At 37.5% G+C, this 21,566-nt stretch overlaps 1 protein-coding gene and 1 non-coding gene across 2 annotated transcripts in view; both read right to left on the bottom strand.

Annotated features, from left to right (window-relative positions):
• Positions 1-21,532, bottom strand: part of MTREX (Mtr4 exosome RNA helicase) — a 135,034-nt gene extending 113,502 nt beyond the window's left edge. Inside the window, exons 1-5 of the mRNA XM_065873971.1 lie at positions 21,405-21,532; positions 14,861-14,998; positions 13,302-13,368; positions 10,092-10,154; positions 9,028-9,140 (exon numbers count right to left, since the gene is read on the bottom strand). Of these exons, the coding sequence (XP_065730043.1) occupies positions 9,028-9,140; positions 10,092-10,154; positions 13,302-13,368; positions 14,861-14,998; positions 21,405-21,532 (509 nt within the window). The remainder of the gene's footprint in view (positions 1-9,027; positions 9,141-10,091; positions 10,155-13,301; positions 13,369-14,860; positions 14,999-21,404) is intronic.
• On the bottom strand, positions 11,762-11,868 carry LOC136121833 (U6 spliceosomal RNA). Its single transcript, XR_010655834.1, has one exon. It is a non-coding gene; the product is annotated as a U6 spliceosomal RNA (small nuclear RNA).
• Positions 21,533-21,566: the final 34 nt, after the last annotated feature.

The following is a 21,566-nucleotide window of genomic DNA, read 5'->3' as shown; positions in this document are numbered from 1 at the left end:
CCACAGATACACCACAAACACATCTACACGTGTAACAACTCCTACAGAACACCTAGTGAACGCTGGCAGAAGACCTTAGACCTCCTAAAAGGCAAGAAGCTCCCCACGTACCTGGGTACGGCAAAAGAAAAAGAATAAACAGAGACAAAAGGATAGGGACGGGACCTGCACCAGTGGGAGGGAGCTGTAAAGGAGGAAAGGTTTCCACACACTACGAAGCCCCTTCGCGGGCGGAGACTATGGGTGGCAGAGGGGGAAAGCTTCGGAGCCGCAGAGGAGAGCACAGCAACAGGGGTGCGGAGGGCAAAGCATAGACATTCCCTCACAGAGGATCAGTGCTGACCAGCACTCACCAGCCCCAGAGGCTTATCTGCTCAACCGCCGGTGCGGGCAGGGCTGGGAGCTGAGGCTTCGGCTTCGGTCAGAGCGCAGGGAGAGGACTGGGGTTGGTGGCGTGAACACAGCCTGCAGGGAGTTAGTGCAGCACGGCTAGCTGGGACAGAATCCGGGGAAAAGTCTGGACCTGCTTAAGAGGCAAGAGACTTTTTCTTCCCTCTGTTTCCTGGTGCGCGAGAAGAGGGGATTAAGAGCGCTGCTTAAAGTAGCTCCAGGAACGGGTGCGAGCCACAGCTAAAAGCGCGGATCCCAGAGACGGGCATGAGATGCTAAGGCTGCTGCTGCCGCCACCAAGAAACCTGTGTGTGAGCACAGGTCACTATCCACGCCGCCCTTCCAGGGAGCCTGTGCAGCCTCCCACTGCCAGGGTCCTGGGATGCAGGGACAACTTCCCCGGGAGAATGCACGGTGCGCCTCAGGCTGGTGCAACGTCATCTGCCGTCGCAGGCCTGCCTCACACTCTGTGCCCCTCCCCCCACCCCTTCAAGGTCTGAGTGAGCCAGAGTCCCTGAAGCAGCTGCTCCTTGAAGCCCATCCTGTCTGAGCGAAGAACAGAGAGGCGACCTACATGCAGAGACAGGGCGAAATCCAAACCTGAGCCCCTGGGAGCTGTGAGAACAAAGAAGAGAAAGGGAAATTTCTTCCAGCAGCCAGAGAGGCAGCAGATTAAAGCTCCACAATCAACTTGATGTACCCTGCATCTATGGAATACATGAAGAGACAACAAATCATCCCAAATTGAGGAGGTGGAGTTTGAGAGCAAGATTTATGATTTTTTTCCTCTTTTCCTCTTTTTGTGAGTCTGTATGTGTATGCTTCTGTGTGACATTTTGTCTGTATAGCTTTGCTTCCACCATTTGTCTTAGGGTTCTATCTGTCCGTTTTTTTTCTTGATAATTATTTTTTATTTTAATAACTTTATTATATTTTATCTTACTTTATTTTACTTTATCTTTCCCTTCATTCCTCCCTCCCTTCTTTCTTTCTTTCTCTCTCTTCTCCCTTCCTTCCTTCCCTCTCTCTCTTTCTTTCTACTAATTCTTTCTTTCTACTTTTTCTCCGCTTTATTCTGAGCCGTGTGGATGAAAGGCTGTTGGTGCTGCAGCCAGGAGTCAGTGCTGTGCCTCTGAGGTGGGAGAGCCAACTTCAGGAGACTGGTCCACAAGAGACCTCCCAGCTCCACATAATATCAAATGGCGAAAATCTCCCAGAGATCTCCATATCAACACCAGCACCCAGCTTCACTCAACGACCAGCAAGCTACAGTGCTGGACATCCTATGCCAAACAACTAACACGACAGGATCACAACCCCACCCATTAGCAGAAAGGCTGCCTAAAATAATAATCAGTCCACAGACACCCCAAAACACACCACCAGATGTGGACCTACCCACCAGAAAGACAAGATCCAGCCTCATCCACCAGAACACAGGCACTAGTCCCCTCCAACAGGAAGCCTACAGAACCTACTGAACCAGCCTGAGCCACTGGGGACAGACACCAAAAACAACGGGAACTACGAACCTGCAGCCTGCAAAAAGGAGACCCCAAACACAGTAAGATAAGCAAAATGAGAAGACAGAAAAACACACAGCAGATGAAGAAGCAAGATAAAAACCCACCAGACCAAACAAATGAAGACGAAATAGGCAGTTTACCTGAAAAAGAATTCACAATAATGATAATAAAGATGATCCAAAATCTTGGAAACAGAACAGAGAAAATGCAAGAAACATTTAACAAGGACCTAGAAAAACTAAAGATGAAACAAACAACGATGAACAACACAATAAATGAAACTAAAAATACTCTAGAAGGGATCAATAGCAGAAAAACTGAGGCAGAAGAACGGATAAGTGACCTGGAAGATAAAATAGTGGAAATAAGTACTGCAGAACAGAAAAAAGAAAAAAGAAAGAAAAGCACTAAGGACAGACTCAGAGACCTCTGGGACAACATTAAACACAACAACATTTGAATAATAGGGGTTCCAGAAGAAGATTGAAAATGAAAGGGACTGAGAAAATACTTGAAGAGATTATAGTTGAAAACTTTCCAAAGAAATAGTTAATCAAGTCCAGGAAGCACAGAGACTCCAATACAGGATAAATCCAAGGAGAAACACTCCAACACACATATTAATCAAACTGTCAAAAATTAAATACAAAGAAAACATATCAAAAGCAGCAAGGGAAACACAACAAAAAACATACAAGGGAATCCCCGTAAGGTTAACAGCTGATCTTTCAGCAGAAACTCTGTAAGCCAGAAGGGAATGGGAGGACATATTTAAAGTGATGAAGGAGAAAAACCTGCAACCAAGATTACTCTACCCAGCAAGGATCTCATTCAGATTTGATGGAGAAATTAAACCTTTATAGACAAGCAAAAGCTAAGAGAGTACAGCACCACCAAACCAGGTTTACAACAAATACTAAAGGAACTTCTCTAGGCAAGAAACACAAGAGAAGGAAGAGACCTACAATAATGAACCCAAAACAATTAAGAAACTGGGAATAGGAACATACACATTGATAATTACCTTAAGTGTATATGGACTAAATGCTCACACCAAAAGACACAGAATGGCTGAATGGATACAAAAAGGAGACCCATATATATGCTATCTACAAGAGACCCACTTCAGACCTAGAGACACATACAGACTAAAAGTAAGGGGATGGAAAAAGATATTCCATGCAAATGGAAACCAAAAGAAAGCTGGAGTAGCAATTCTCATATCAGATAAAATAGACTTTAAAATAAAGACTATTACAAGAGACAAAGAAGGACACTACATAATGATCAAGGGATCGATCCAAGAATAAGATATAACACTTGTAAATATTTATGCACCCACCATAGGAGCACCTCAATACATAAGGCAAATACTAACGGCCATAAAAGGGGACATCGACAGTACCACATTCATAGTAGGAGACTTTAACACGCCACTTTCACCAATGGACACATCATCCAAAATGAAAATAAATAAGGAAACACAAGCTTTAAATGATACATCAAACAAGATGGACTTAATTGATATTTATAGGACACTCCATCCAAAAACAACAGAATACACATTTTTCTCAAGTGCTCATGGAACATTCTCCAGGATAGATTATATCTTGAGTCACAAATCAAGCCTTGGTAAATTTAAGAAAACTGAAATTGTATCAACTATCTTTTCCGACCACAACACTAGGAGACCAGATAGCAATTACAGGAAAAGATCTGTAAAAAATACAAACACATGGAGGCTAAACAATACACTACTTAATAACGAAGTGAGCACTGAAGAAATCAAAGAGGAAATCAAAAAATACCTAGAATCAAATGACAATGGAGACACGATGACCCAAAACCTATGGGATGCTGCAAAAGCAGTTCTAAGAGGGAAGTTTATAGCAATACAAGCCCACCTTAAGAAACATGAAACATCTCAAATAAACAACCTAACCTTGCACCTAAAGCAATTAGAGAAAGAAGAACAAAAAAACCCCAAAGTTAGTAAAAGGAAAGAAATCATAAAGATGAGAGCAGAAATAAATGAAATAGAAACAAAGAAAACAATAGCAAAGATCAATAAAACTAAAAGCTGGTTCTTTGAGAAGATAAGCAAAATAGATAAAACGTTAGCCAGATTCATCAAGAAAAAAAGGGAGAAGACTCAAATCAATAGAATTAGAAATGAAAAAGAAGTAACAACTGACACTGCAGAAATACAAAAGATCATGAGAGATTACTACAAGCAACTCTGCCAATAAAATGGACAACCTGGAAGAAATGGACAAATTCTTAGAAATGCACAACCTGCCAAGACTGAATCAGGAAGAAATAGAAAATATGAACAGACCAATCACAAGCACTGAAATTGAAAATGTGATTTAAAATCTTCCAACAAACAAAAGCCCAGGACCAGATGGCTTCACAGGCGAATTCTATCAAACATTTAGAGAAGAGCTAACACCTATCCTTCTCAAACTCTTCCAAAATACAGCAGAGGGAGGAACACTCCCAAATTCATTCTACGAGGCCACCATCACCTTGATACCAAAACCAGACAAGGATGTCACAAAGAAAGAAAACTACAGGCCAATATCACTGATGAACATAGAAGCAAAAATCCTCAACAAAATACTAGCAAACAGAATGCAACAGCACATTAAAAGGATCATACACCATGATCAAGTGGGGTTTATTCCAGGAATGCAAGGATTCTTCAATATATGCAAATCAATGGATATGATAAACCATATTAAGAAATAGAAGGAGAAAAACCATATCATCATCTCAACAGATGCAGAGAAAACTTTCAACAAAATTCAACACCGATTTATGATAAAAACCCTGCGGAATGTAGGCATAGAGGGAACTTTCCTCAACATAATAAAGGCCATATATGACAAACCCACAGCCTACATCGTCCTCAATGGTGAAAAACTGAAAGCATTTCCACTAAGATAAGGAACAAGACAAGGTTGCCCACTCTCACCACTCTTATTCAACATGGTTTTGGAAGTTTCAGCCACAGCAATCAGAGAGGAAAAGGAAATAAAAGGAATCCAAATGGGAAAAGAAGAAGTAAAGCTGTCACTGTTTGCAGGTCACATGACACTATACATAGAGAATCCTAAAGATGCTACCAGAAAACTACTAGAGCTAATCAGTGAAATTGGTAAAGTAGCAGGATACAAAATTAATGCACAGAAATCTCTGGCATTCCTATACACTAATGATGAAAAATCTGAAAGTGAAATCAAGAAAACACTCCCATTTACCATTGCAACAAAAAGAATAAAATATCTAGGAATAAACCTTCCTAAGAAGACAAAAGACCTGTATGCAAAAAATTATAAGACACTGATGAAAGAAATTAAAGATGATACAAATAGATGGAGAGATACACCATGTTCTTGGATTGGAAGAATCAACATTGTGAAAATGACTGTACTACCCAAAGCAATCTACAGATTCAATGCAATCCCTATCAAACTACCACTGGCATTTTTCACTGAACTAGAACAAAAAATTTCAAAATTTGTATGGAAACACAAAAGACCCCGAATAGCCAAAGCAATCTTGAGAATGAAAAATGGAGCTGGAGGAATCAGGCTCCCTGACTTCAGACTATACTACAAATCTACAGTAATCAAGACAGTATGGTAGTGGCACAAAAAGAGAAAGATCAATGGAACAGGATAGAAAGCCCAGAGATAAAGCCACGCACATATGGTCACCTTATCTTTGATAAAGGAGGCAGGAATGTACAGTGGAGAAAGGACAGCCTCTTCAATAAGTGGTGCTGGGAAAACTGGACAGGTACATGTAAAAGTATGAGATTAGATCATTCCCTAACACCATACACAAAAATAAGCTCAAAATGAATTAAAGACCTAAATGTAAGGCCAGAAACTATCAAACTCTTAGAGGAAAACATAGGCAGAACACTCTATGACATAAATCACAGCAAGATCCTTTTTGACCCACCTCCTAGAGAAATGGAAATAAAAACAAAAATAAACAAATGGGACCTAATGAAAGTTAAAAGCTTTTGCACAGCAAAGGAAACCATCAACAAGACCAAAAGACAACCCTCAGAATGGGAGAAAATATTTGCAAATGAAGCAACTGACAAAGGATTAATCTCCAAAATTTACAAGCAGCTCATGCAGCTCAATAACAAAAAAACAAACAACCCCATCCAAAAATGGGCAGAAGATCTAAAGAGACATTTCTCCAAAGAAGATATACAGACTGCCAACAAACACATGAAAGAATGCTCAACATCATTAATCATTAGAGAAATGCAAATCATAAGTACAATGAGATATCATCTCACACCAATCAGAATGGCCATCATCAAAAAATCTAGAAACAATAAATGCTGGAGAGGGTATGGAGAAAAGGGAACACTCTTGCACTGCTGGTGGGAATGTAAATTGGTACAGCCACTATGGAGAACAGTATGGAGGTTCCTTAAAAAACTACAAATAGAACTACCATATGACCCAGCAATCCCACTACTGGGCATATACCCTGAGAAAACCGTAATTCAAAAAGAGTCACGTACCAAAATGTTCATTGCAGCTGTATTTACAATAGCCCGGAGATGGAAAGAACCTAAGTGCCCATCATTGGATGAATGGATAAAGAAGATGTGGCACATATATACAATGGAATATTACTCAGCCATAAAAAAAACGAAATTGAGCTATTTGTAATGAGGTAGATAGACCTAGAGTTTGTCATACAGAGTGAAGTAAATCAGAAAGAGAAAGACAAATACTGTATGCTAACACATACATATGGAATTTAAGAAAAAAAAATGTCATGAAGAACCTAGGGGTAAGACAGGAATAAAGACACAGACCTACTAGAGAACAGACTTGAGGATATGGGGAGGGGGAAGGGTGAGCTGTGACAAAGCGAGAGAGAGGCATGGACATATATACACTACCAAACGTAAGGCAGATAGCTAGTGGGAAGCAGCCGCATAGCACAGGGAGATCAGTTCGGTGCTTTGTGGCCACCTGGAGGGGTGGGATAGGGAGGGTGGGAGGGAGGGAGACGCAAGAGGGAAGAGATATGGGAACATATGTATATGTATAACCGATTCACTTTGTTATAAAGCAGAAACTAACACACCATTGTAAAGCAATTATACACCAATAAAGATGTTAAAAAAAAAAGATGTGAGAAAACAAACAAAAAAACCCAGCATGTTTAGAAGAAATATGGAAAATATTAAAAGACCCAAACCAAACTTTCAGCGATAAAAAAATCTAAATCTAAGATGAAATATACTGGGTAGGATTAATAGCATATTTGACATTGCAGAAAAAAAGATGAATAAACTTAAAGCCATTTAAGAGAAACTGTCCAAAATGAAACACAGAGAATAAACACCAAAAAACAATAATAAATAAGAGTATCACTAGGCTCTGAGACAACTTAAAGTCTCCTGATATAAGTTTAACCGAAGTCCTCAGAGTACTAGGAGAAGGGGGACTATTTGACATAAAAAATGGTTGAAATTTTCCCAAATCTGATGAAAACTATGAGAAGCCCAATAAATTCAAGCATAAGAAACAAGAGAATAATTATGTAAAGTCACATCATAATTAAACTGCCAAAAGTCAGTGATGAAATTAAAAAACAGCCAAACATCCCATCAGAGCCATATGCAAAGCAGCAGGAAAATACTGACCTATAGCGAAGGAAAAAGTCAATTAACTGAAACAGATCAGGGAGTAACACAAATGAAAGTAATAGGCACAAAAATATTTAAACAGTTTTTAAACTGTATTCTGTATGCTCAAAAAGCTGGAGGAAAGTTAAGCAGACACACAGAAAACAAACACAAAAATGAACTTCTAGCAAAGAAAACTATAATATCTGAGATGAAAAAATGCACTGAATAGGATTAAGGACAGATTAGATAATAAGAAGCAAAGATTAATGAATCTGAAGATAGAGCATTAGAAAAGACCTGAAATGAAATGCACAAAAAATGAACATAGCATTAGTGAATCACGATACATATTCATGACTGAAGGGAAATTTACAGCACTAAATGTCTGTATTAGAAAAAGGTCTGAAATCAATGACCTCACCTTTCCTCCTTTAAAAAACTAGAAAAATAGCAAATGAAGCCCAAAGTAAGTAGAAGAAATGAAATAAAGGTAAGAGTCTAAATTTACTTACAGAAATGAAATAGAAAAAATTTAAACTTTTAAAGAGTATGGTAAGAAACAGTTATTTTAAAATTTCATTTTAAAACTAGAATGTGAGCAAGAGAAGAAAGAAAGGAACAGAGACAAACTACAAAACAGCCAGAAAACAATTAACAAAATGGCAGTAAGTACACACCTAACAATAATAAAATGTAAATAGATGAATTCTCCAATTAAAAGACAGAGTGGCTGAATGGGTAAGAAAACAACTTGCAGCTATATGCTGCCTAGAGGAGACTCACTTCAGATATAAGGACACACAGACTGAAAGTGAAGGGATGGAAAAAGATATGCCATGCAAGTGGAAACCAAAAGAAAGTTGTGGTAGCTACACTTATGTAAAACAAAATAGACTTTAAAACTAAGATGTAAGGACCTCCTTGGTGGTGCAGTGGTTAAGAATCTGTCTGCCAGTGCAGCGGACACGGGTTTGAGCCCTGGTCTGGGAAGATCCCACATGCCGCGGAGCAACTAAGCCCATGCGCCACAACTACTGAGTCTGTGCTCTAGAGCCGATGAGCCACAACTACTGCAGCCCGGGCACCTAGAGACTGTGCTCTGCAACAAGAGAAGCCACCACAATGAGAAGCCCGCACACCGCAAGTAAGAGCAGCCCCCACTTGCAGCAACTAGAGAGAGCCCACGTGCAGCAACGAAGACCCAATGCAGGCAAAAATAAATAAATAAATTTATAAAAATAAATAAATAAAAATAAGGCTGTAACAAGAGACAAAGGCATTACAAAATGATAAAGGGGTGAGTCCAACAGGAGGATATAATATTTGTAAATATATTATAAATATTATATTAGGTGCACCCAACACAGGAGCACCTAAATGTATAAAGCAAATATTAACAGTCCTAAAATTCCATTTAAAAAGAAAGCTACTCACTCAGCGCATACAGTTTTTCCTGCTGATGTATGTGCAGATACTAGAACAGACTGATTATTATCAACACACTGAATGGCTTCTCTTTGAAAAGCATCAAGAATGAACGGGTATTCCTATAAAAAAAATTAGTATCTGTATGAAGACACCTAGACACATTATAGTACACTTAAAACCAAGAGACATTACTCCTAGAAGCATTCTGGGAGCATTTCTTTATGAGTCTATTTGGGAAACATGCCACCCACTAGAGAAAATTAGGAAGAATGAAAAAAAACTTTAACCAGACAGCATAGAAGTTATTTCCACTATCTGATCTTTCAATTATTATGTTTACATATATGTTAATTACAACACAATAATCATTACCATTTGTCAAGAACATGCTTTATGGTGGGCACTGTGCAACACATTTTCCATCTACTAATCTTCACAGCAACCCCTAATGTATATATAATTTCCTTTCACAGATGGGAACTCTGAGGCTCTGAAAAGGCAAGGCCTCAATCAAGTTCACTCAGCAAAGGCAGAATAATATATCTATTAGACTTGAAGAGTTCATGTTTACCCCACCATACTGCCTTTTTTACTTAAGAAAATGACTTGGAAAATTAATATTACTCTTTTACCATCTATCAGGGTTTCAAAACCCATTTAATATCATCATAAGAGTTTAAGTTTCATTAGAAGTTTGTTCAACTCCCAAAACTATACACAAAACTGACTGTACACATGCATTTTTTCCTAGAGAAAGATCAGTATTTTTCATTAGATTCATTAAAAACGTTGAGAATTATTTTCATTTTTAAAAATCTTATCACATGATACTTGGTTTTCAGCATGGTTGTTTATTGATTTGGTTCTCACCATATTTGACTTCAGGTGGCAGCTTCTTAATTTGTACATATATATGTGTGTGTGTATATATACACACACACACACACACACACACACACACACACACACACACTGGGAAGTAAAAGGATCTCATTTAAAAGTTTATCTTGAAGATTTTTAGGAAAACAGACTCACAAAACTGTATAAACCGTACTGCCCAAAGTACAAACCTTTGCAGCTTTTCCAACGCGAGGTTTAAGTGGTAGATAATCTTCATCTGCAGGAAGTGCAACCTGATGTTAAAAAAAAAAAAAAATCAATTTACTATTCGAGAATTGATGCATTCAGCACTCCCTAATCAATGATGGTTTGAAAAATAAAGAGGGTGAACTAAAGTGTTTCTGACAGTCTTAGACACTGTAAAATTAAATAACCACCTTTGAGAAAAATGCAAAAGCTACAACATTCAAAAAACTTCTATTAGTGTTTATCTGATAGTAATCTAATTAAAAGCACTTAAGTCTATCTCCCAGAAGAAACTGTGTTTATTAAGGTCTAGGACCTATCTCAGCTATCTTTGTATTTTTCTATATCTAATGTACTTCCTGACATTAATGAATGCTCAAAAAAGCAGAATGGACATAAAAAGGGATGCCACTATATGAAAGAAAACTATGTGGAATAAAATGGTATTATTTCCTGGAACAGGAAACTAATTTTCCTCCAGTGAAGATTAAGATCTGGAGAGCAGTTCACAATATATGTAAATTCCCAATATGTAAGCCAATTAGTGTATAAATAATCAATCAACAAGGGCAAAGTACTGTACACACAGAAGTTAGAAATAATTTCTAAGAGCAAAATTTCAACAAACAAGTATGAGATAAGATTAGCTGTCTTAGAATATTGAGAGATTGTTGGTAAATTTGCAATTCAATTACAATCAAGATGATGTGTGTAGTGTTTCAAAAGGAATAACTAGAACCTGACTGTAATTAAGTGAAACGATAAATTATGAAACTCAATGAACAATACCCAGTATAATAACTGTGTTAGAAGCAATGTGGAACTCTAAATGGAATCTATAAAGGGGTAGAATTTGGTAGTTTATCCAGCACACATTATGAGAGAATTAATTTATGAGTTGTTTTTATTAGTGAATGAACCCTTCCAGGGACAGGAATAGTTTTCATCAGTCTTCCCCTTAAGACTACACATTCCCCTTTATTATGACACCAAGAAACTTCTAAGTAGTTTCTGACTCCTAGGTAGTTTGACAATAAGAGGACTTATCCATTAATTTAAGGGAATGTCCTTCTTTTGTTATACCATACCATGACTATGATGAAAGTGATTCTATCCAAAGAGCACAACCTCTGGCGCACTGACAAAATCAAATTTCGGAATCCGAAAATCTGAAGACTAGACCCTAAATCATGGTGTGATCTTCATCAAGGTATGATCAACCTGCGGGGCCATACCTGGTTACTTGGTTCACCTCCCTCACATCTCTCCTGATACTTGCTATGACATGAACAAAAAACATTAACACAAAGCAATTAAGACTTTAACATTTCTGAGATTTAATAGCAGCAACAATAACAAATTGTATTTTCACATGTATGAGAATCAGAGTTTTGTTTTTATTCTCTGAAAACAGTCTGGGTAACACTAACTTATAACAGACAGGTAGAAGAGAAGCCTACAGAGACTAAGGAGTCAGAAAAATAGAAAAACAACAGAATAATCAAGAGTCAAATAGACTTAGCAATTAGTTATTCGTGATTTTTGTCAGAGCAGTTTGAAAGACATGGAGAAAGAAGAGATCTAACTATAGTAGATTAAAAGATGACTGGAAGGTTAGGAAGTTTAGCAGGGATTTTCTTTTTATTTATTTTTTTTAAATATGGAACACTTCACGAATTTGCATGTCATCCTTGCACAGAGGCCATGCTAATCTTCTTTGTATCGTTCCAATTTTAGTATATGTGCTGCCGAAGCGAGCACTTAGCAGGGATTTTCTAAGCAGAGCACTCAATAACAACTCTGAAAAGAAAGGGACCATAACTTTTTTTGTTTATCTCTTTATATTCAGTGACTAATAAAATATACCTGGCGCCCAAAAGATATGTACTGAATGAATGACTACAATGGGGAAGAAGAAACACAACACAGTGGCTAAAAAGCAACACAGAACAAAAGAGAAGCTTTTGAATATTCATATGCTGATAAGAAAAGGAAAATAGAGAAAAGGAGACACCAGAAACAGTCAAGGGAAAATGGAATGATCCAAGTCTTTGTGGAGGCAGGATAGCATACAACCAAGAACATTGGCAGAGCAACTCTCCTCAGCCTAAACAATGCAGTGCCTTGTCCTTTGAGTGGATGTGACTCCAACTTGATATCTTCAAACCTCTAGATAAAGTAAAAGGTAAGGTTACCTGCTAAAAAAGTGAGAGGAGATAACAGAATGGAGGGCTTGAGGATAATCATGAAGGAGGACAGAAAGAACTTCTGGCCTCTTGAGAGCAAAATTTGTGTGTGTTTGAGGTTTTTCTCCCATCTTTTTAAGACCACAGCATCAAATAGGGTCTAATGTAAGTATTTAATGAATGATCTAATGGATATTATACCTGCCAAACTAAGTGATATTCTAAAGGAACATAAGCAAATTTCAAGTAGAAAAACAGGTGTTTAAAAAAATAACATTCCAGATCTACATCAAAAGCAATTTTTGTTAATTTGGAATTACTCTGCTTATTTGATACAGTCTTTAATAAGATTCCTCAATTAACTGTAGCAGTAACATATAAGGTTACATGGCAAAAGCAGAAGGGCTTAATAGAAAGAACTAGTGTTACAGTTTCCTTATGTCCCATGTTTACAAATGCTTACTGATCAACGGTTACTACAAGCTATCAGTGACCACCATCTTGTGGCAGACAATGAAACTGCAATATATCAGTCATCAGAGCAAAACACAAAAAAGCACGGGACCTGCAAAATGTCACTGTTACTTGACTTTAGGAACATGGGAATAAACATGTATTAAATTCCTACTCCGTAAAACAAAACAAAAAAACAAACAAAAAAACCCTACTCTGTGCTGGGTATCTCACCTAATTTTCTTACATAATCTTCACAACCACCCCATGATGTAAATCCCATTATTCTAAACTTACAAATTAGAAAACCAATGTCAAAGAGGTTAAGAAATTTATCCAAGACTGTAGTTAGGAAAAGCGCTGTGTCAGTGTCTAAGCTCAGGTTTGAATACAAACCCCCAGCTCCTTCCACTAGACTATGTACACTGACTGCACAGAAACTATATATTGTTTCCAAAGCCCTTAAGGCTAAACTGCTTGTCAATCATCAGATTAGATAGTCCAAAGCAAAATCCCACTTATAACACCAACTTACCATACACTGTTTGTGCTTACCTCATGTGTACACCCTTCAACAGTTTCAACTGATTGTACCTTGACCCTGGGCATCAAGTCTGACAAACTTAAAAAACAAAAAGTTGTTAAAATTACATTAAAATAAATTACTGAGAATTACATATGCTGGGAACTCAAAATGGTGAGTTAGCATCTTTTATTACAAATACAAAACAGACAGACTCCAAGTGGATTATTCAAAGAATTATGTCAGCTTAGTTCCAGTAACTATTTTGGATAAAAAGTATCTCTACAAAAGCATTATCACTGCTTCAAAACACAAAGCTGCTTATAAAAACCATTACGGGGCTTCCCTGGTGGCGCAGTGGTTGAGAGTCCACCTGCCGATGCTGGGGACACAGGTTCGTGTCCCGGTCCAGGAAGATCCCACATGCCGCAGAGAGGCTAGGTCCGTGAGCCAGTGGGTCCAGAGCCTGTGCTCCGCAACGGGAGAGGCCCGCATACCGCAAAAAAAAACCCCAAAAAAACCATTATGTAATAGGAAGTATAAAATAAACTAGTCTAATACAGATGTTGCTATAATTTATAGAAGTGTTCCCTCTTCTCATCAAAATCCTAAGTTATACTCATCTAGGTTCTCTGTTTAGACTCTGAAACGACATGGTTGTGGATAAATTGAAGAAAAATAGATGTATTTCTGCACTAGATCCATTATTATTGATTGTACTTCTGATTTTTTACTTTAAATCAATAACCATACTTTGGATAAAACCCAAGAGTTACTACAATAAGCAACAATGATTTTAAATTATCAGTATTATTTTGTAACCTATTCCACTAGTTTGGACAAACAGTGCATCTTAAGTATTTCAGTGATACATCTACCACCATTTACAGTACCTACCTTTGCTAGCTACAACAACAGCTAACCGGTTAAAAAACAACAACAACAAAACCACAGGAGTAAATTCTTCATTGTAGTGCCAAGCTAGAATATGGCAAATGAGAAAAGCAAAGTCATGATCATCGCTACGAGAGGAAACAGGTCAACCTAAGAAACTGTAATCAATTTCTAGAAAGTTCCAACTTTTGAAATCAAAGAAACACCCAGCTATTTCAGCCACACATATCCATGGGTCTCCCTCATTGATAGTAGTCTTGAGATTCATAGCCACTCTACTGCTACATGCAACAGTGAAAATCTAATTCCTCCTAATGCTCCTTCTCAAGTATTCCCTTCCATTGTGTCAGTTCTATTCTTTCCTTTTATCCCACTCTTCCAGTGATCCTCTTCTAAGACATTAACAAATAAATGAAATGGCATTTCTTCTTTTTAAAAAAATCAGGCTTCAAGATTCTTTCTTAAAATTGGATTAAAAGTATTACAAGCCTTTCTTTTCTATATTGTTTTCCATTTCCCCAAACTTACATAATTGTCCTACAGTTATATGTTTATATGAATATATAAAGAATATCTATTTTCATTTCTCTAATACAACAAATATTTTCATAAAGTAACAACATACAAGCTATTTTCAAAACTTCAGGCAACCACCCAACTTAAGAGTTACTAACATTTATAACAATGGAAATACTACCTTAAGTCTTCAGTTATTGACTCTTCTACCCTGGGCTTCTTTCCAAAAATGGGTTCATCTGTGCGCTCGAAGTCTGCATCTCTCTTGTTTTTTCCAATATTAGTTGACTCAGATTGTAATTTACCATCAAAACGTTTTCTGAAATGTGAACGGTTTAGAATGAATTTTGCAATAGCACTTCTTACTTTAAGGGTGACTCCATAAAATATTATCCCATGTATAATATACACTATTAACAAAAAGTCATGTAAGTAGATGTTACAAATCAAAAGTGGCTAAAGCCCAGAATACTCTTATTTTAACTAATGAAACTGAATACTACTCCTCTTCCATTTCATATTTTCAAAATTCTGTTCTAAAAATATTTTGCAACTCACATTAACACAACTATTACTAATATAATATTCTTAAAAACTGTAAAATACCATTAGACATTTACATGAACACTTCCAATAAACATTTAATGCTTTTCTAAATGGCATAATATTACTGTTTGGGAGAAATTTTTTTTATGTGGTTGGATTCACTGGTCAAAAGTAGTGACAACAAACAGTGCTTTGTGGATTGGATAACCATAGGGGAAATCAATCTGACCCCTATGCCAATTATACACAAAAATCAATATGGATATTAGATCTAATTGTGAAAGGCAAAAACAACAAAGCCTCTAGAAGATAAAATGAGAAAATTATCTTTAGGTATTACTAAACAGGACATAAAATTGTTAACCAAAAAGTAAGTTTGCTAAATTGGACTGCATTGAAACTAAGAGTTTCTGTAAATCAAAAGGTACCATTAAGAGAGTACAGAGAAAAGACAAAGTGGGAGAAAACACAAATATAACTGACAAAGGCGTATGTATCTAAAATAATGGCAGTGACGGCTACAAATTAAAAAAAAAAAGATAACCCAATAAAAAAATGAGCAAAAGACTAGAACAGGCACTTTACGAAAGAGGATATCCAAATGACCAATAAGTATACGAAAAGAAGCTCAAGAACCATTAATTACCAGGAAAATGGAAATTAAACTATATTAGATCAGTGGCTCCAAAATCATTGATCTCAGAAATGAGAGATTTTGATTTTCCAGTCTAAAAGTTACTGAGGATTCCAATGAATTTTGTTTCTGTAGTCTTATCTATTGATGTTTACCACATTAAATATTAAAACTGAAAAAAATTAGTATTTTCCAAAAAAAATGTTAATGAGAAGAATGGCATTGTTTCATATTTTTGCAAGTCTCTTTAATGTCTGGCTTAATAGAAGGCAGCTGGACTCTCATCTATCTCTACATTGAACTTGTGATACAGCTTTTGGCTGAACTATGTGAAGAAAAATTCAGTCTCCTATAGTTGAAAAAGAGCAGGCTTTTCAGGTAATTGGGAATATTCCTCTGATCCCACACCAAACCTCAATCATACTTCGAAAGTTACTGCCAGAGCTACAGTTAAGAATTTTACAAACGGACTTCCCTGGTGGCGCGGTGGTTGGGAATCCGCCTGCCGATGCAGGGGACACGGGTTTGTGCCCCGGTCCGGGAGGATCCCGCATGCCGCGGAGCAGCCGTGGCCGCTGAGCCTGCGCGTCCGGAGCCTGTGCTCCGCAACGGGAGAGGCCGTGGCAGTGAGAGGCCCGCGTACCGCAAAAAAAAAAAAAAGAATTTTACAATGTTGAGCAAAAGCCAGAAACAAAAGAACATATTCTGTATGAATCTATTTACATTATACTTACAAACAGAAAAAAAACTAACACACGTGGTTATCGCGTTAGTCACTTTACTGGGGGAAAAAGAGGGATTTCTGCAATATTCTATTTTTTGTCCTGAACAGGGCTTACACTGGTGTGTTCACTATGAAAATTTGTCCCATGACTTTCGCACTTTTTTTGTATGTTTTATTTCAATAGAAAAATTTTTTTAAAAACGAGTCAACAAATAGTAGTACTGATCTATATGCTTGAATAACATTTCCATAATGAAGTTTATTCTTTGATGCTTGGCAAAACCTGAAATATGTAATTCCTCTCACGCCCCGTTTAGTGGAATAGGTATTCACAGTTGTTCCATATTACTTACATGAATCTCCTTTGGACAAGCGATCAATATCCTTGGCCCTCAGTAAAAGACATGAATGATAATTATGATCCCTCTAGTTCTAACATTTTATTATTCTTTCTGAATTAGTAAGCATCAACCAAAGCATTGTAATTAAACCTACTAGGAGTTGGTACAACTATAAAACAAAGAAACAGGGCTTCCTTGGTGGCACAGTGGTTGAGAGTCTGCCTGCCGATGCATGGGACACGGGTTCGTGCCCCGGTCCAGGAAGATCCCATATGCTGCAGAGTGGCTGGGCCCGTGAGTGGGAGAGGCCACAGCAGCTATACCTTTGAGAAGCTTAAAACCTAAATTCATTGTAGAATACTTTCCTTCAGAAGAGCTCCATTATTCTTTAATACTATATTCAACTCTCTATTCAACTGTATTCTTATCTAAACAATTGAATGATTCTAATCAAGTCTCGACATCAGCAGCTGTCCAAGATATATACATGCAAGTACCTATATAACTTTAAATTTCTAGTAACCATATTAAAATAGTTTAAAAAAGAAACCAATTTTAATATATTTCATTTAACCCAAAATATACAAAATATTATAATTTCAGTATATAAAGATAAAAATGATGTATTTGACCTTTTTTATAACAAGTTTTCAAAATACAGTGTATATTTTACATTCACAGAACATGTCAATTCTGATTAACTACATTTAAGTGCTCAACAGCTACAGGTAGGTAGTAGCTATTACAGGAGTCCCCCCTTATCTATGTTTTCCCTTTCCAAGGTGTCAGTTACCCAAGGTCAACTGAGGTCCAAAAATATTAAACAGAAAATTCCAGAAGTAAATAATTCATAAGTTTTAAACTGGATGCCTTTTTGAGTAGCATGATGAAATCTTGCACATTCCTGCTCCATCCCGCCTGGGACATGAATCATCCCTTTGCCAACAGTATCCAGCCTGTTAAGTCACTTAGTGGCTGTCTAAGTTTTCAGATCACTGTTGTACTATGGCAGTGCTTGTGTTTAAGTAACTCTTATTTTACTTAATAATGGCCCCGAAGCACAAGAGTAGTGATGCTGGCAATGCCAAAGAAAAGCCATCAAGTGCTTACTTTAAATGCCTGGTGGCGCAGTGATTGAGAGTCTACCTGCCAATGCAGGGGACGTGGGTTCGAGCCCTGGTCTGGGGGAGATCCCACATGCCGCGGAGCAGCTAGGCCCATGAGCCACAACTACTGAGCCTGAGCATCTGGAGCCTGTGCTCCGCAACGCGAGAGGCCATGACAGTGAGGGGCCCGCGCACTGTGATGAAGAGTGGCCCCCACTCTCGCAACTGGAGAAAGCCCTTGCACAGAAACGAGGACCCAACACAGCCAAAAATAAATAAATTAATTTTTTAAAAAAATGGAAAGGTGAAAGTTCTCAACTTATATATTGATATAATTATTTTATTTTCAGTAATTGTTAATCTCTTACTGTGCCTAATTTATAAATTATGCTTTTGTAGGTATGTATGTATAGGGAAAATCATACTACATATAGGGTTTGGTACTATCCAAGGTTTCGGGCAACCACTGGGGTTCTTGGAACCTATCCCCCTCACATAAGGGTGGGGGACTACTATAGATTGCATAGTTCAGCTCTAGATATAAGGACAGTTTACAGTAAATACTTGAAGATAAAAAAGCTAGTAAAATGACAGCATAAGAAAGCAAATTCAGGATGTGGAAAAGTATACAGGACAAATGAGCTGGCTTCTCCTTTCATCCACCCCTCCAAAAGAAATCAATAGCGTAAGGAAAAAAGGGACTGTTGTAAAATGAAAGACTTCAGGGATATAACAACCAAAACAGTATAAGGGCTTTGTCTGGAACCTGATTCAAATAAACCAACTACAAAAAAATACCTTTGAGACAACTGGGGAATCTTACTGTGGATTGACTATTCAATGGTATCAAGGAATTATCGTACATTTTGTTAGGTATAACAATGGCATGACAGTTACGTTGGAAAAGAAAGTCACTATCAACAAGAGATGCATACTGAAATATTTAGGGAGAAATAACATGATTAGTAGCATTTGATTTACAAAAAAAGGGTGTGGGAATAAATTGCCCATGACTTGATAATACTGAAGCTGAATTATGTGTACATGGAGTTTTTCATATTATTCTCTCTCTCCAGACAATTCTCATAAAGTTTTTTTAAAAAGCACCCACTTGGTCTAGAGTATTAAGTATCAATACAAAAGACAAGATCCTCTAAAGTTCCAGGATTTGCCCTTCTGTGTTATACAAATCAGATGGAAATCATGCTATACATATTGACTACGATACAAATAATTATGATGATAGTTACAATAATGCAAATTGGATTTTTCCCTAAAAATACCTAGACGTCTAGGCCTAGTTAGAAGTGTTGGTAGTAAACAAAGTTCCGTAAGTTAATCATGGTCTATATTTTCTTACGTATTTCCTTTCTCTAATGTTCACATATTTCCTAGTAAAATTAAAATATAAATTGTTTTTATATCCTACAAATTTTCACTTTGGAAGGTTGCAGAAACAGCATACCCCTGATACACTGCAAAGTGAATTTTCCCTGAGTAATTCTAAAACAAAGTATTTACCACAGTAGGAAATTATACATGTATCATCTTCATAACATCATAGTTGCCCAAACTACAGAAATTATTAATTATTCCTGTTTGGAAAAAATTAAAAGAACCTGTCCTCCTTTCTCATTTTCCCTGAAAAGTTCTCCAAGACTACTACACCCTCTAACTCAATGAGAGAGGAAGACTATTTTTCTCCTTTGTTTCACTCTTATGTGACATTTCAAACTCCTGATTGTTCTAATATCCATCTAATCTCTATGTGTGGGAAAACTATACTTTCCCACAGGAATCTCCACTTCAAGCAGGACCAATTGAAATAGCATCCAAATATATACCTACAGTTCTGGTATTTCTCCAAAGCCAGATTAAAATTGCCCAATGGATACTTCAATATGGATATACTATCATCACTTCACTTTGTCTCAAGCCAAATTAATTTCGAAATCAAAATCTCTTATAAATTTCCCTATTTTTCTTCTTCCTGATATCCAAGTTCAAAACGTCTCTTTTGACCCCTCTTCCATTGTCCTCCTTAAATAAGGCCTGTCAATTTTTTCCTTCACAACATTTTATCTTTCCTTTTCCTTCCTTCTGTCTCCTCCTGAGTTGAGGTTTTTATAATCTCATAATTAGATAACTGAAATACTTTTTAATTTACTTTTTACTATCAGTGTCTTTCCTCTTTCAATACATTGACTACTGATACCAAATTAATTTTTCTAAACTATCACTCTACCTATCCAGTCACCAAGTTAGGTAAAAAACACATGTTCACCTGGGTTTTTAAAATGAAATCAAAACTCATATGCTTGCTATTCAAGGCCCTTCATAATCTAAAACCAATTTATATTCTCAGGCTTATCTCTTGTAGTCCCTAAGCAAACACTCCGCCTAGCCCAATTTGTGCTACAAAACAAAACAAATCAAAAAAATTCTCAGCGGTCAATACGGAATCATCTCAACACAGAATAGCTTCTTGCATGTAAGGCTCTCTAGACATCATAAATAGCTCTCTTTCCTGAACTTTTATAGCACTTAACTGTATATACAGCTTATTATATTTCAAGCTCCTACTAACTTTAAAATATGTATCTGTACCACCTCCTTACCTCAAATAAAAGTTCCTTGAGAGCAAAATCATGACTAATTTAATTCAAGCATTCATTGGGTATCCTCCCCCAACGTCAAGAGTAAATTTTATTCATTACTAATGAATCATCTTACTTTAAGTTTCAGGGACCAGTAATTTTTTTAAGTTTTCTTAATAAAATCAAAGAAAGCCAGCATTTGAGAATCTATTATGTGCTAAGCACTGTTACGCGCTTACACATACTATCTCGTTTACTCCTTACAAACACCCTAGTGGTTGGTGCTATCACCTCGTGGGCAAGAAAACTGCAGTTTGGAGATTGAATCTCTTTCCCGTCTCCTGCTGCTATCTGCCCTTTCCCCTCCCCGTCAATCCAAGTCACATTTTCTAACCTTAACCCTTTAATCAACTGGTGATTCGTTTCCTGTATTATGCCCAGTATTGTGCTGGAGCTGGGGGTACAGAAACTAAGAGACACCTGGCCTACCCTCACGACCCCAGGGCGCAGGCAGGGGTAATAGACAGGCCTTACGCAAGCGTCAGGGAATTGCAGCGGCAGAAGTCCACACTGCCTGCGGCCACTGGAGAACACCAAGACCCAGCTTCCCCCAAACCAACGTTCTTCCCCCCTCCTCAACATTTTTCTCAACCCCCTTCACTTCCCAACGCCATTAACGTACACCCTGCTTCTCGTGGTCTTCAGAAGAGAGTGGGATTTTCTTCCCTCAACACTGAGGAGAGAGAAAAAAAAAGACATTTCGGACATCTTCCTTACCCGGCCTTTTCCGCAGACCCTGGCGGCCCCTTCCATTTCCCCTTCTCCTTGTCTTTTTTGGCTCCGGGCGCAGTGGTCGAGTCGTCCTCAAACACGCTGAAGAGCTCATCCCCAAACGCGTCCGCCATCTTTCGGAGCTGTGAGACCGAATCTCCCTCCTAC

Source organism: Phocoena phocoena, chromosome 3 (genome assembly GCF_963924675.1).
Source record: "Phocoena phocoena chromosome 3, mPhoPho1.1, whole genome shotgun sequence".
In the NCBI taxonomy this organism is placed as follows: Eukaryota; Metazoa; Chordata; class Mammalia; order Artiodactyla; family Phocoenidae; genus Phocoena; species Phocoena phocoena.
This window is presented reverse-complemented; position numbering and strand designations above follow the sequence as displayed.